At 45.8% G+C, this 13,550-nt stretch overlaps 1 protein-coding gene across 1 annotated transcript in view; it reads right to left on the bottom strand.

Moving 5' to 3' along the window:
- The window catches only part of ATP2B3 (ATPase plasma membrane Ca2+ transporting 3), a gene marked incomplete at its 5' end in the record, with an annotated part of 87,199 nt that overhangs the window by 46,930 nt on the left and 26,719 nt on the right, over nucleotides 1–13,550 (bottom strand). Inside the window, 4 exons of the mRNA XM_027845769.1 lie at nucleotides 4,511–4,745; nucleotides 7,058–7,299; nucleotides 8,375–8,617; nucleotides 11,420–11,634. Of these exons, the coding sequence (XP_027701570.1) occupies nucleotides 4,511–4,745; nucleotides 7,058–7,299; nucleotides 8,375–8,617; nucleotides 11,420–11,634 (935 nt within the window). The remainder of the gene's footprint in view (nucleotides 1–4,510; nucleotides 4,746–7,057; nucleotides 7,300–8,374; nucleotides 8,618–11,419; nucleotides 11,635–13,550) is intronic.

The raw sequence follows: 13,550 nt of genomic DNA, 5'->3' as shown, positions 1-13,550 counted from the left end.
TGGCTCTTTTCCTACCTGTCTGGCCACCATTTTGGTGGATCTTTTTCATCCAGGTCACTCCCATTATTTTGTTTGGTCATCTCATCAACTCCCCTGGGTTCAATTATGGTCTCTATGTAAATGATGCCCAGATTTATGTAACCAGTCCTAAGCTCTCGCCAAAGCTCTAGTCTTGAGTCAGCAACTGTCTATTAGCTATTTCAAACCAAATGTTCCATAGGTACTTCAAATACAACATGTCTAAAACTGAAACTCCAAACACCCCCTCCTAATTCTAAACTTCCTATTATTATTTCCCATTATCAGTCTTGCCATTTCACCATTTTTTTAAGGCAATTGGGGTTAAGTGACTTGCCCAGGGTCACACAGATAGTAAGTGTCAAGTGTTAAGTCTGACGCCAGATTTGGACTCAGGTCCTCTTGACTCCAGGGCCAGTGCTCTATCCACTATGCCATTCACCATTCACTGCCCCTTTACCATCGTCTTTCACAGCATCTCTCATCTATCGTCCCCTTCTCTACACTCACACAATCACCACTTTGGTGGAGGCCCTCATCACTTCACACCTGGACTATTGCAATAGCCTACCGGTTGATCGCTCTGTCTTGAGTCTCTCTCCACTCTAGCCCATCTTCCACTCAGCTTCCAGTGATCTTTTCTCCCTATTACCTATGTAACAGTGGGAAAGCTATTTCACTTAACTGAATATTCTCTTTCTCTGGCTTTTGTGTCATGGCTGGCTCTCCTCTTGCCTGTCTGACTGCTCCTCAGTATGGAAGCATCTCAGTGTTCTGTCCTGGGACATCTCATTCTATAGCTTATCTCGCTTGCTCCCATGGATTCAATAATCATCCCTATGCTGAAGACTCCCAGCTCTACACATCCAGCCTTGGTCTTTTCCTTGAGTTCCATTTGAGCATGAATAGCTACTTTTGGGACTTCTCAAACTGGATGCCAGCCACATAGGCACCTCAAACACAACATGTTGAAAACAGAACTCAAAGGGGCAGCTAGGTGGCACAGTGGATAGAGCACCTGCCCTGAAGTCAGGAGGACCTGAGTTCAAATCCGATCTCAGACCAGACACTTGACACTTACTAGCTGCGTGACCCTAGGCGAGTCATTTAACCCTGTTTGCCTCACTAAAAAAAAAAAAACAAAAAAACCAGAACTCATGATTTTCCACCTCGTTTCCCAAACTCTGTCCTCCTTCCATCTTGCCAGTTTCTGTGAGGGCACCACCATCTTTCTAGTCTCCTAGGTTTGAACTCTGAGTCATCTTCACCCTCTTCCTTCTCCTCTTCCCCATATCCTACCAGTTGCTAAGTCATACTGACTGGTCCTCCATAACATCTCTCCCACCTGTCCATTTCTCTCCACTCACATGGATGCCACCCTAATTCAGATCTTTATCACCTCTCTCCTAGACTCTAGTAACAGCCTCCTCTCTGCTTCGAGTCTCTCCCCTCTCCAATTCAGCCTCCATCCAATTCATTCTTTTTAATTATCTTTCATATCTCTTTCTTACATCACTTTCATTTTCCAATTTTCCACCTTTTTCCCCATCCAACAAGCCATCCTTTGTAACAAAGAATATAAGAAAAGGAGAAGAAAGCAGGATAGCAAAACAAAATAACAACATTAACTGAGTCTGACTGTATAAAATAGTCCACACCCATAGTCCTCCACCTCTGCCACAAAAGGAGGTATCACGTCTGTCTCTTAGAATCCTTGGCTTCCTTTAATACTCATCTCTTGTGCTATCACTTGCAGGAAGCTTTTCCATCTTTGTCCTCCTGAGATGATCCTTATTTATTTACATATGTACACATTATATATCATCCCCAGCCCAAACCTGAAGAAATCCAAACCCCTTAAGGGCAGGAACTGGTTCTCATTTTTCTGTTTGTACCCCAGCACCTGGAGAAGTGTGTGGCACACAGTAGGCACTACAGAAATGCTGGTTGTGTTGAGCCAGCTTCAGCTCTTCTGATTTTCAAGGCACCATTGTGCAGTGGTAAGGGCCCTGGGCTGAAAGTCAGGAGACCTGAGTTTCTAGTCTTGCCTGTGTTACTTTGGGGCTGGGTGACCTTGAGCTAGTCATCTATCTTATCTGGGCCTTGGGCCCCTCAAGTGTCAAACGGAGAGATTCAGCCTGGAAGAGCTCCAAGGTCCCTTCCAGCTTGTACATTCTCAGAGTCTGGGAGATTAGGGGGAGAATTCAAGGCCCAGGGGGCCCTGGGGAGGTCAGCTGCAGAGCTGTCTGAAAAGGCGGCAACAGCGTTGGCTAGATCTGCACACCCGAGCACAAACGCACATGCATACATAGGCAAACACCAAACATGGAGAGGGAACCACACTAGGGCTGAGGCCAACAAATGGCCAGTTATTCAGGGCATGTTTATGATCCTGAAAGGCCTTGGCAGAATGAGGCCAGGTTGCTATGAATATCTTCTTTTTAGGTGTCTAACAGGCATCCATTTACTTGGCCTGACAGAGGTGGGACCTTTATGTTTGGGGGGGGGTGGGTCTAAGTACAGCCAACCCCAATCCAAACATCCAAGTGGAAAAGTTTGCAAGTTTCTCCTTCAAAGCCCCCCAAAGAACCAGTCTGGAATGTGGAGAGCTTAATATAAAAATAAATGAGGGAACACAGAGCAAATAATGAATGGAAAACATTATCTGGAAAAAAGGAAGCAAGGAAGGGCCAGGAAAAGAAAAGTCCACTTGCTGCTCTGTGACTTTGGATGAGACTCAGAGAGGAGAAGTTACCTGCCCAAGGTCACACAGTTTATTGGTGGCAGAATTAGAACTCAAACCCAGGTATCCTGAGCTTCTTCTCTTGGGTGGTTAGGGAAGGCTTCCTGAAGAGGCAGACCTTGAAGGATTAGGAGAAGGAGCAGGGGAGGCAACATTGCAAAGGAAAGGAATGGCTTTTGAGTAAAGCTTTCAGCTCTGTCCCTAGCTTGCTGTGTGGCCTCTGTGAAGCTACCCTCCCTCTCTGGGCTTCAGTTTCCTCACCTATAAAATTGGGGATTTGGATTAGATGATCTCAAGACTTCTCCTGGCTCCAACACTCTATGGTTGTTTGGTGGCTATCTATCTATCTGTCTATCTATTATTGACTTCTTTTTTTTCCTCGGGCCCATGTTGTCCAACCCCAGTTGAATTAATTATTACTTGGTTCAAAAAGAATAGAAGCGCTTAAAACTACAATCAATTCATTTTCAGAGCCCAGGACATGCCAGCCCTACTCTTGGTCCGTCCTCATGGCTCCTCAGGGCCAGGATATAGCTTCAGATGGGGGCCCCAGTCTTATTCCCAAGACTGCATCCTCCCAGGCTCAGAAGCTGTCACAAATGTCAGTCCATCAATCAACCAAGCATTCAGTGAGTTTATACTGTGTGTGCCTAGTCTTGGGTTCAGCGATAGGGGGGAACATGGAGGAAGACACTCAGGGCTTGTTCCAAGAGGGTCCCCAGTCTGTTTGGGGAGATAGTCCTTATCCACAAACAGCACTCAGTGGGCAACTGAGGACCAAACTCTGAATTACAAATGCTAAAGGCCAGAAGAGCTTAGAGGAGTAAGAAAGCAATGGGGGTTGGGCTGGGGTATCAGCTAAGGCTTCCTGAAACAAGTGAGGCTTGAACTGTGGGTTGGATTAGGATGGGCATTCTGGTTGGAATAGCTGGAGCAAAGGTGGGAATGAGGCTGTCATAGATGGGCTCCAGAGGAGAACAGATTTAGAACCAAAAGGGACTTAAAAGTCATTTTGTTTGACTCCCTCATTTTAGGAAACTTACCAGGGAGTTGAAGGGACTTGCCCAAGATCATATGGATTGGAAGTAGAAGATGTGGCATTCAAACACAGGTCCTCTGCCTCCAAATTCAGTGAGAAGACCAGCCAGGCTGGAGCAGAAAATCCCTTTTAGGGAACATTTGGGAACTTCCTTGTATTTCTATTATCCAAGGATTTAATGAAACTTTCTAGCCTCTGTTTGTGTTTTCTTCCTGTCCCTTCTACGACAATCTAGAAAGAAGTTCATTTGGTAGCCTAGGTTGGGGAATGGAGGAAAGGTACCATTCTACATTTTCATATTAACAATAGAAGAGATTATTCTTTGGAGCAAGATTTATGGAAATACCATACCTAGGGCACAGCTCAGTGCCCTCCAATGTCAAATGTTATTAATGGTTTCTTATAAGGGAAGAAGAGGAGTTTAATGGTTGGTGGGGGAGAGGAGAAATTCAGAGTGTTGGAAAAGCATGAGTAATATAAAGGCATCATGATAAAAGAGAAAGAGCACAGGACTTGGCATCTGAAGACAAGGGTTTAAGTCCTGGCTCTTTCAATTTGCTAGTTATGTGACAGTGAACAAGTCATTTTACCTTTCTGGCCTTCCTCTGTAAACCAGTGATAATAATACTTATGCTATCGTGGGAGGAAAGTACTTTGTAAACCTTAAAGTTCAATTAAAATGGTAGGTATTCTTATGATTAAATCCCTACCTCAGGTCGGACGGGATCTTCAATGCCCACAACAGCAATGCAGGTGAGTTCTCCCACAATCTCCGTCTCATTGTCCCATTCGGGCTCCTGGCCTGCAGAAAAGTCCCGGTAGGCAATGCAGATGGTACGTAAGCCATCACAGGCCATTGGCTCAATGACCTTCTTCACCATCTCATCCCTGTCCCGAGGACGGAAGCTGCGCAGCTCTCCATTGCTGTTTAAGATATTGGTGCATCTGCAGAAGTGGGGTAAAGGACAGAAGTGTAGGAAAGGAGGGGGTAGGCGAAAGGGAAAAACAAAACAGCAAAATTGATGAAACAGAGAGTGAGTTGGTGAGAATCAAAACTGCTCTGTATTCCCCAATTCATGTAAGGTTGTTGCTAAACATAGTTTGAGAAGTGTTCCCACAAGTAGGTTTTTGGTCAGTTGGAATTTAAGTGGAAAAATACCAAGGGTCTTCTGTCATCAAACTTTTAAAAATCCTAATTTTAAAAATTCAAAGCACCTAAGATTCCAGAGATGAGAAGGGCCCTTATAAATCATCTAGTTCAACTAGAGCACCAGTGGGACTTTTCTCCTGCTGCCTATTGTGGTTGTTGTTCGTTCTTTGTCCTCAAAGAGGACCATGACATCAGGAAGATGACGCCATGACTTGCATGTGAATTGGATTTAAGTGAGGGAGGGCTGGGCAAAGTCATCAGTCTCACTCTCTCCTCCGGAGCTATCTTATAGATCAGGATGACTGGAGATAGCCCCCCTTTCAAGCTAAGGTCTTTCCCAGGTCTCAGTTTGTCTGAGGCAACACCCATTCAGTGATTAAGGCTAGGTAAAAATGAGGCAAAGAATGGCTTTTTTTACCTAGTCAAAAAATAAAATAAAATAAAATCAATCTGGGAGGAGAAGACCCTCAGGGTTTCTGGCCAAAACAGTAAGCCTATTGAAAGCAAGGAATGCAGAAGAGAAAAATTGATTTGGGAAATGAACAAGTAGTTAAGAAGATGGAATCTGAGGATGGCATTTAGATTTCTGGGACACAGCTTAAAAGATAGGAATGACAGGCTCTTGGATGGGGATGGAGTGTACCTAACAAAGGTGGTGACGATGTATTTACTTGATGTTTTGCAAACTGACTCAAAAGTGTGGGGGAGGGAGAAAACTACCTACCTGCCTATCAAAATCACAGAGAGGAGAGTAGCAGCTAAAACACCCAACAGTTTACAAGAGAAAAAGTCCAAGAAAGTAACCAGCCATAAAACCCACCACTCAGATATCTAAACCCAAAGGCCCAAAGTTTAGTTAACAAGCAAGAGCAACCAGAAGTCCTAAATGCATGGGGGCAAACTAACCTCACAGGTATCACTGAGATTTGGCGAGATGAAATTCATGACTCAACTATAGCTTTGGAAGGGAATACTTTATTCAAAAGAAATGGGACACACCATGGGGCCAGGGGTAGCAATCAATATTAAAAAGGTATACTCATGTGAGGAAATCCAGAAACCATGGGTAGAGGTGAGGGGGAAGGCTTGGTATATAGCATTTGAGACAAGATCAAAGGAGAGAGAAACAAAAGTGATTTTGTCATTGGAGTGTACTTCAGACTACCTGGATAGAAAGAGGACATAGATGAAAAGTGTGGGAAACAGATCACAAGACTGGCACAGAGGAATGAGACAGTAATGAAAAGGGACATAAGTGAGTAACTCCTTACTTTGCCTTAATGATAATCCCATTTTCCAAAAGGCAGAGGAACCATGACTAAGTTGCATCTATCTACACCTTCCTTTTCTCATTGTCACCACCCTAGCCCAAAGTAGGAGTAGTTAGGGCAGGAGAGAGATTTTAGCTTCTTAACAATCCAAGTTGCTCCAAAGTGAGGTAGGCTGCCTTGGGAGATGTGGGCTTGAGGGGCTCCCCCTCACTGGTGGGACTGTTGTTCCTTGGATGGGTGGGACTAGATGACCCCCGACTTTCCTCCCAGCTCTGAGATTCTGTGCCCTCGTCCACTCCCTTGGGTCCCCCTCTCTCCCTAGCTAGATGGGGAGCTCCTAGCCTTCCTTGGAAAGGCACGATTTCCATTCTGCCATCTGTCCTCCTCCCTGTCCTTCAAGGCCCAGGTCAAGTCCCACCTCATCTGACCACTGTTAGAAGAGCAGCTTAGTGTGATGAAGAGAACATTGGATTTGAAGACAAAGGAATTGGGTTTAGGTCCTGCCTCTGACACATCCTAACCATATGACCCTGGGGCAAGTCACTTACCATCTTGACTCTCTCTGTCTCTTGCTCTTTCTCTCTATCTCTGTCTCTAGGTATATAGATAGATATCCTAGAAAAGGGATGTGAGTGTGGGGAGCTTGGCCTGACTAGAGCAGAGGGGAGGGAGTTAGTCATAGGAAGTAAGGCTGGAGGTGTAAGTAGGAGGCCAGATGGTAGAGGGCCTTGAAAGCCAGGTTGAAGAGCTTGGCTTTCACAGTAGGCACTGGGGAACCAGTACAGGAATAAGTGACAGCCTCAAAGCCCAACAGAAGGCAGGGGGTTGCTACTCACTTTTTGAGAAGGATTTCTGAAGCTCCTTTGCTGAATAGTCGGAAGCCACCATCGGGCATGCAGATGACAGTGCTCATTGACTTGCGGACGGAGTTGAAGGTATAAACCTTGTAAAGCTTCTGCTCGGGGATCTGGTCCCGCACTGGCTGGAAATCCTGTTTCAAGTCCAGGACAAAACCCAGCAGGGCACACTCTGTTTTATTGCCGACCTGGCGTGGGAGGGCTCCTTCCTTCTCCGGAGGCTTGGGGGGAAGGACAATCGACTTGTCAGGCCAGGGAATCTTGGCTCACCTGCACTCACCCAGCACCATGCTCCCTGGCCCACCACCCACATGTTTTTCCAGCCATTCTAAGGAATCCAGCTGCTGGCCCAGCATAAGGAGAGAGGGAAATCTATTCTAGGCCTTGTCACATGAAGGATGGATCAAACTTGTTCAGCTTGACCCCAGAGGGACAAAGTAGGAGTAGTTGGGGCAGGAGAGAGATTTTAGCTTCCTAACAATCCAAGTTGCTCCAAAGTGAGGTAGGCTGTCTTGGGGGGTGTGGATTTGAGGGGCTCCCCCTCACTGGTGGGACTGTTGTTCCTTGGATGGGTGGGACTAGATGACCCCCGAGTTTCCTCCCAGCTCTGAGATTCTGTGGCCTTGTCCACTCCCTTGAGTCCCCATCATCTCCCTAGCTATATGGGGAGCTCCCAAGTCCAAGTACTGGCCTTCTCCTTCCCGATCCCCGATCTCCCCTACAGTGCCACTGAGTAAAGGCTTGGGAATTGAGGCCTGCCAAAGCCACAAGGTATGGGAGACAGAGGGATCAAACAAGCAACAACCCATGTTTCAAGTCGATTTGTTTTTGTTGAATTTGGAGAAATGGTAAAAGCAGAGTAGTGTGTCATTTTACAAACTGAAGGCATTTTCATGTGTGGAGAGCACACTGTCAGGATTCATTCTATCTTCACGGTGCTGAGATTTCCAGGGGACCCAGGAATGTCCCTTTCCCCTTCCACTCTATGAGCTCCCAGAACCCTAGGATCAAGGAACTGGCAGGAACCTTGGGGGGGGGTCATTTAGTCTCCCTCCTCCCTAGGGATTTCCATAACAGCTTCCTGACTGGTGGTCACTGATCTTTTCTAATGATTAAGAGTTCTCCACCTAAAGAAACATCTCCATTGTCAGAGAGCTCTCCTTATTAGGCAGTTCTTACCTAAAGCACAATGAGGACTTGGCCAGTGGTCAGCCCCAATTGGAGTGACCCACGTGTCCCTGTTCCAGTCTGGGGCCCCTCTCTGCCCCTCTTCCTCATCCTTTTCCCCAGACTTACTAGCACTTTGGTGGTGTAGGCACTGTTGATAGAAATGGCATGGACAAGGAGATCCAGGATTTTGGGGTTCAGGTTGTTGGGGTCGGGGATCTCTTTGTAGTGTGTGTCATCCACATAGGACTGAACAACTGTCATACGGTTGGTGGTGAGTGTTCCTGTCTTGTCTGAGCAGATAGCTGTAGCATTGCCCATGGTCTCACAAGCATCCAGGTGGCGGACGAGATTGTTATCTTTCATCATTTTCTGCAAATTGAAGGGGACATTGAGCATGCTACAATATTTAATTGTCCTCAATAGGGATTGTTAGCCCTCAAAACAGTTTGTCTGAAATAGCTTTGGGAGCAGCAATAACAACAAAAAACCCAAACACTTAACAAGAGTGAGGCTCTTAAAACATCATTTTGTAATGTTAACAGTCCCTAATGGAGACAGCAGCCATTAGTCAAATAAACAGCTTATTAGGTTGAGAGAAAGAAATGGTAATACGGTCTACTAACTGGCTGTAAATGATGAACGCTATCTGTAGCAAATGCATTTGAAAGGTAGGGATTTCCCTTCATAACATGAAATAAGGGGGCAGCTAGGTGGCGTGGTGAATAGAGCTCTGGCCTTGGAGTCAGGAGGACCTGAGTTCAAATCCAGCCTTAGACACTTAACACTTACTAAGCTGTGTGACCCTGGGCAAGTCACTTAACCCCAATCGCCTCACCAAAAAGCAAAAAAACAAAACAAAACATAACACGAAATAAGTACTGGTGAGGAGGCATCTCTAAGTTTCCTGGGTCCTACCCATAAGATATAGGTTGCTAAACTTATTCCCTTCTCCATAGGATTCAAGATTAACCTTTCCCTACTGGGCCTAAGAAATCCCTCCTTGCTAATGTCCAAAGTGACCAGGGAACTCTAGAGAGTGGGGCAGACAGAAATAAGGAATTTGGGCCTGTTGGGATGATTAAACACTGGGATGGGTAGCCCATAGAGAGTGTGGAGTCTTCAGCTTTTGAGATCTTCCCAAGAAAAAATCAATGAATGTCTCTTTTAGATGGCTTACACTCTTGGGGCCCCTTCCAACTGTATGATGCTATTTTGGGCTTTGGAGATTTTAGTCTAGGATGTCCTGATTTTAGTCTATGATTTTGGATTCTCCCTTCCTCTCTTGGGGACTGACTCGACCACCTCCATTGTAATTCTGGCTGGCAGTGGGGAGAGATTTGCCAGTGGGTGGGAAGGGAAAAAAAAATCTTTTAGAGAAAGCTTTCCAAGCATCTCTGGACTATCCTAGACGTACTTTTTGGCTTTGTGGGCCAGTCATAGAAATTAAATGCTCGTAGACCTAGAAAGGACCTTAGAAAGCATCTAGTTCAGTTCCCATATTTCTGATCCAGACACCGGCCTCCTGGCTGTTCCACTAACAAGACCCTCCATCTCTTGGCTCTGGGCATTCTCTCTGGCTGTCCTCCATGCCATAATGCCCTCCCTCCTCCGCTCTGCCTACTGGCTTCCCTGGCTTCCTTTAAGCCCCAGCTAAAATCCCACTTCCTACAGGGAGCCTATTCTAACCTCTGTTAATCCCAAGGCCTTCCCTCTGATCATTATTTCCTATTTATGCTGTATAGAGTTTGCTTTGTATATATCGGTTTGTATGTTGTCTCTCCCATTAGATTGTAAACTCCTTGAGGGCAGGGATTGTCTTTTGCCGCTTTTTATATCCCCAGTGCTTAGCACAGTACCTGGCACATAGTAGGTGCTTAGTAAAGGTTTATTGTATTATTGTACAATATTATACACTGTATTATATGGTTTTATTATTATTGTATTATAATACTGTATTATAGCATATTGTATTGTAAAAGAAAAGAAAACAGGCACCTATAGGGAAGTGGACCATAAGAGTATAAAGGCCTTTGACCCAATCAAGACTTCTGCCCAGGATTGCAAAAAGTCTAAAAGAGACTAAAGCTCAGGACCATAAGGAAGCTCGGTTTGTTTACACGGGGCTGCAGCAATCATTCAGCAACAAAGAGAATGTATGTCTGAGGTGAAAACATGAACCCCCTAGAGGAAACGAAGAGTCAATTTAGAGAAATTCTGATTTATTAAATGCCTCCTCTCTGCTCACTCAGCCAACAAGCATTTATTAAGTACCTACTATGTGCCAGGCACTGTGCTAAACACTGAGCATACCAGGAAAGGCAACGCCGCCCTCCCCCTTCCCCCACCCCCACCCCCGCCCCGGCCTAGTTTGGACTCTCATCACCTCTTACCTGAACTATTGTAACAGCCATGCCTCAACTATCTCTCCATTCCAACCCATCTTCTAGATACCAAAGTGACATTCCTAAAGCACAGGGCTGACCACATCATTCCTCAGCTTAAGAAACTCTGAGGACTCCTCCTTGCCTTTAGGATAAGATACAAACTCCTCTGTCACCACCTGGCTCCAGCCCACATCTGTAGGCTTTTTTTGCACGTTATTCCATTGACACACTCCACTTTCCAGCCCGAAATGGTTTTCTTGCTGTTCTTTACGTGGCATTCAATCTACTCTCTCCATGCCTTTGCATAGGTTGTGCCCCATGCCTGGAACATAATCTCTTCTCACCTCAGCCTCTTAGAATCTCTAGAGTCTTTCAAAGCTCAGATCAAGGGCTGCTTCTTACATGAGGTCATCCCTGATCTCCCACTGACCTCATTTTTACTTTGTATCTGTTTTGAATCTATTCGTATGTGTACATGGCTATCTTCCCTGATAAAATGTAACCTCCTTGAGGGCAGGGGACTGTTTCACTTTTTCTTTGACTCTCCAGTGCCCAGCATGGTCCTTGACGCATAGCAGGCACTTCATAAGTGATTGATTGCTTACTGAATGGCATACAAAGTGGTGATCAGCTATGGTCTCTGCCCTCATGGAGCATACAGTCTAGTAGGGGAAGATGACACTACCCCAGTGTGAAATGTGTGCCCAGTTTAAGGAGTATGTCAGCCTCTTACATTAGGTGAACTTCCTCACAGAAGGCAGTTGGGTGGGTGATGGCGGCCCCTTACCTTGACTGAGTACGCAAGGGAGATGGTGACAGCTAATGGCAGGCCTTCAGGAACAGCAACAACCAAGACGGTGACACCGATGATGAAGAACTTGACAAAGTACTGAACGTAGACAGGTGTGCAATTGGAGAGCCAGGCCCGGCCACCAATCACAAAGTTGTGGATCACGAAGTAGATGACCAGGATGACGACAGTGAATGCGGACATCACCAAACCTACCAACCAATGGCAGTCGAGGGGACGGGTCAGCGGAGAGGCACATCAGAGAGAGGGCAGAAAAGGAGAGAAGAAATAGTCAAACACCATCATATGAACTCTATGGGGCCACCCACATTTAGGGGGAGGCAGGTGTACCCAGGCATGGGCTGGAGGACAGCCAGATTGTTAAATTTTCAGTGTGAGCATTTACACCTCGGAAATCAGCAAACTGATACAAATCAGGGCTTGGTGTATAGTTTTGTTGACTGTTTTCTAGACTTAGAGTGATGGGAAAATATAGTGATAATGCAAATTCAACTTTAAAGTGTGCAGCAAGCACATTTTATATTTCCCCCCCCACAGATATCTGGCTGCTAAACCTTCACCAGCATGGTTCTGGGTGTACCTCTCTTTAAGCAAATTGGATTCCTCATTGCTATCATCATCAAATGTGAATTGTCGCCTTCTATGCTTTGGGCCAATACTGGGAATCCTGCAGGTCTAGGATTGGAGGTTTCAAGGTTTCATGGTGTACCCTGATTCATTCAAGTGCCTTCTGTTTCTGGATGCTGCTACGTCTCTGCAGCTACTTGGCCCTTCTACGCCCACTGTCTTGACTTCCTGGTAGTACTATGAGTTGCCTGCAGAGAGACTAGAGACAGTGGTGGTAGTGGTGGTGGTGGTGGTGGTGGTGGCAGTGGTGGTGGTGGTAGTAGTGGTGGTAGTAGTGGTGGTGGCAGCGGTGGTGAAGGCAGCAGCTGCAGTGGGGAGCTTCCTTTCGAAAAGGGAGATGACCTAGTATTAGAGAGGGGTGGTAAAGACAGCTCAGCCCTCAATGTAAGCTTTCTCCCCATGCAAGAAGAACAGAAAGAGCCCTGGGAAAGGGCGAGCTGTGGCAAGCCAGTGGGCAGCTGTGGGAAGGAAGCCTTCCATGTCAGGAGCAAACCCTCTCGAATTCACACTGGTCTATTAGCAGGGGTTGCCAGAATAGCACCCTGCAAATGGGGAGGGGATCATTGTACATTTGCACAAAAGATCAATTAGAAGGATGTTATTAGCTTTCGAAAAGGATTCGCACCAGGACTCCTTTTGAATCAAGAGCTCTCTAAATACATTTAAAGTAGGATTTCTATTTACAAAAATGTGATACCAAATGGAACATTGCTTTAGTCTGGGCTTGACTTGGTGACTCTTTTGAATACTTTGGTGATTCTTTCCAGTTCAATAGTTACAGAAAAAAAACAATCAAAGCTTGGTTGTGGTATAAATAGATTCACTAGGCTTATTTGCAGGGTTTTTTTTTAGAAGGGGAAGCCATTATTTGGCAAAAAGATTCAAATTTGGTTTCATTTAGGTTTTGGCAAAATAAATATAGTTTGTTTGGGTCTGGAGGGGGTCACCACTCAATTTTTTAGTTCAAGTTCCTGGTTTAGGAAAGCAGTGGATAGCAAACTCCAGCCTGCGGGCCAAATCCAGCCTGCCACCTGTTTTTGTGGGGCCCATGAGCTAAGAATAGTTTTTCCATTTCCATTCTTAGCTTAAGGACTATGCACAAACAAGTGGAGATATTTGGTCTCCCTGGCTGAGAGTTTCGGTCTCCCGGCCGAAGTTTGCTGGCCGCTGGGGTACCTGGACTGGAATTCTATCAGACTAAAGTATTTTAAATAAACAAGCCTTTGACTAAGACTTGGAAATCTTGGCTATGTAGAGATTTCAGAATGAAAAAATGATCTGCTCCAACAAGATTTCACTGAGTTGTGTGCTAGTGCCTGGAGGAGGAGATTGGTGTGACCCAAGATGGTAGCCTGGCTGTCTGTGCCAGCTGAGGCCTGTTAGTCCTGCATGGGTAGTCTTGGAAAGCAGATGGCTCCCAGCAGTCCTTGGGGACACAAGCATTTACACTGCTGCAGGTCTTCAGACTTCTGTCTGACTC

The sequence above is a fragment of the Vombatus ursinus genome, unplaced genomic scaffold (genome assembly GCF_900497805.2).
Source record: "Vombatus ursinus unplaced genomic scaffold, bare-nosed wombat genome assembly UNPS02015024.1, whole genome shotgun sequence".
NCBI lineage: Eukaryota > Metazoa > Chordata > Mammalia > Diprotodontia > Vombatidae > Vombatus > Vombatus ursinus.
This window is presented reverse-complemented; position numbering and strand designations above follow the sequence as displayed.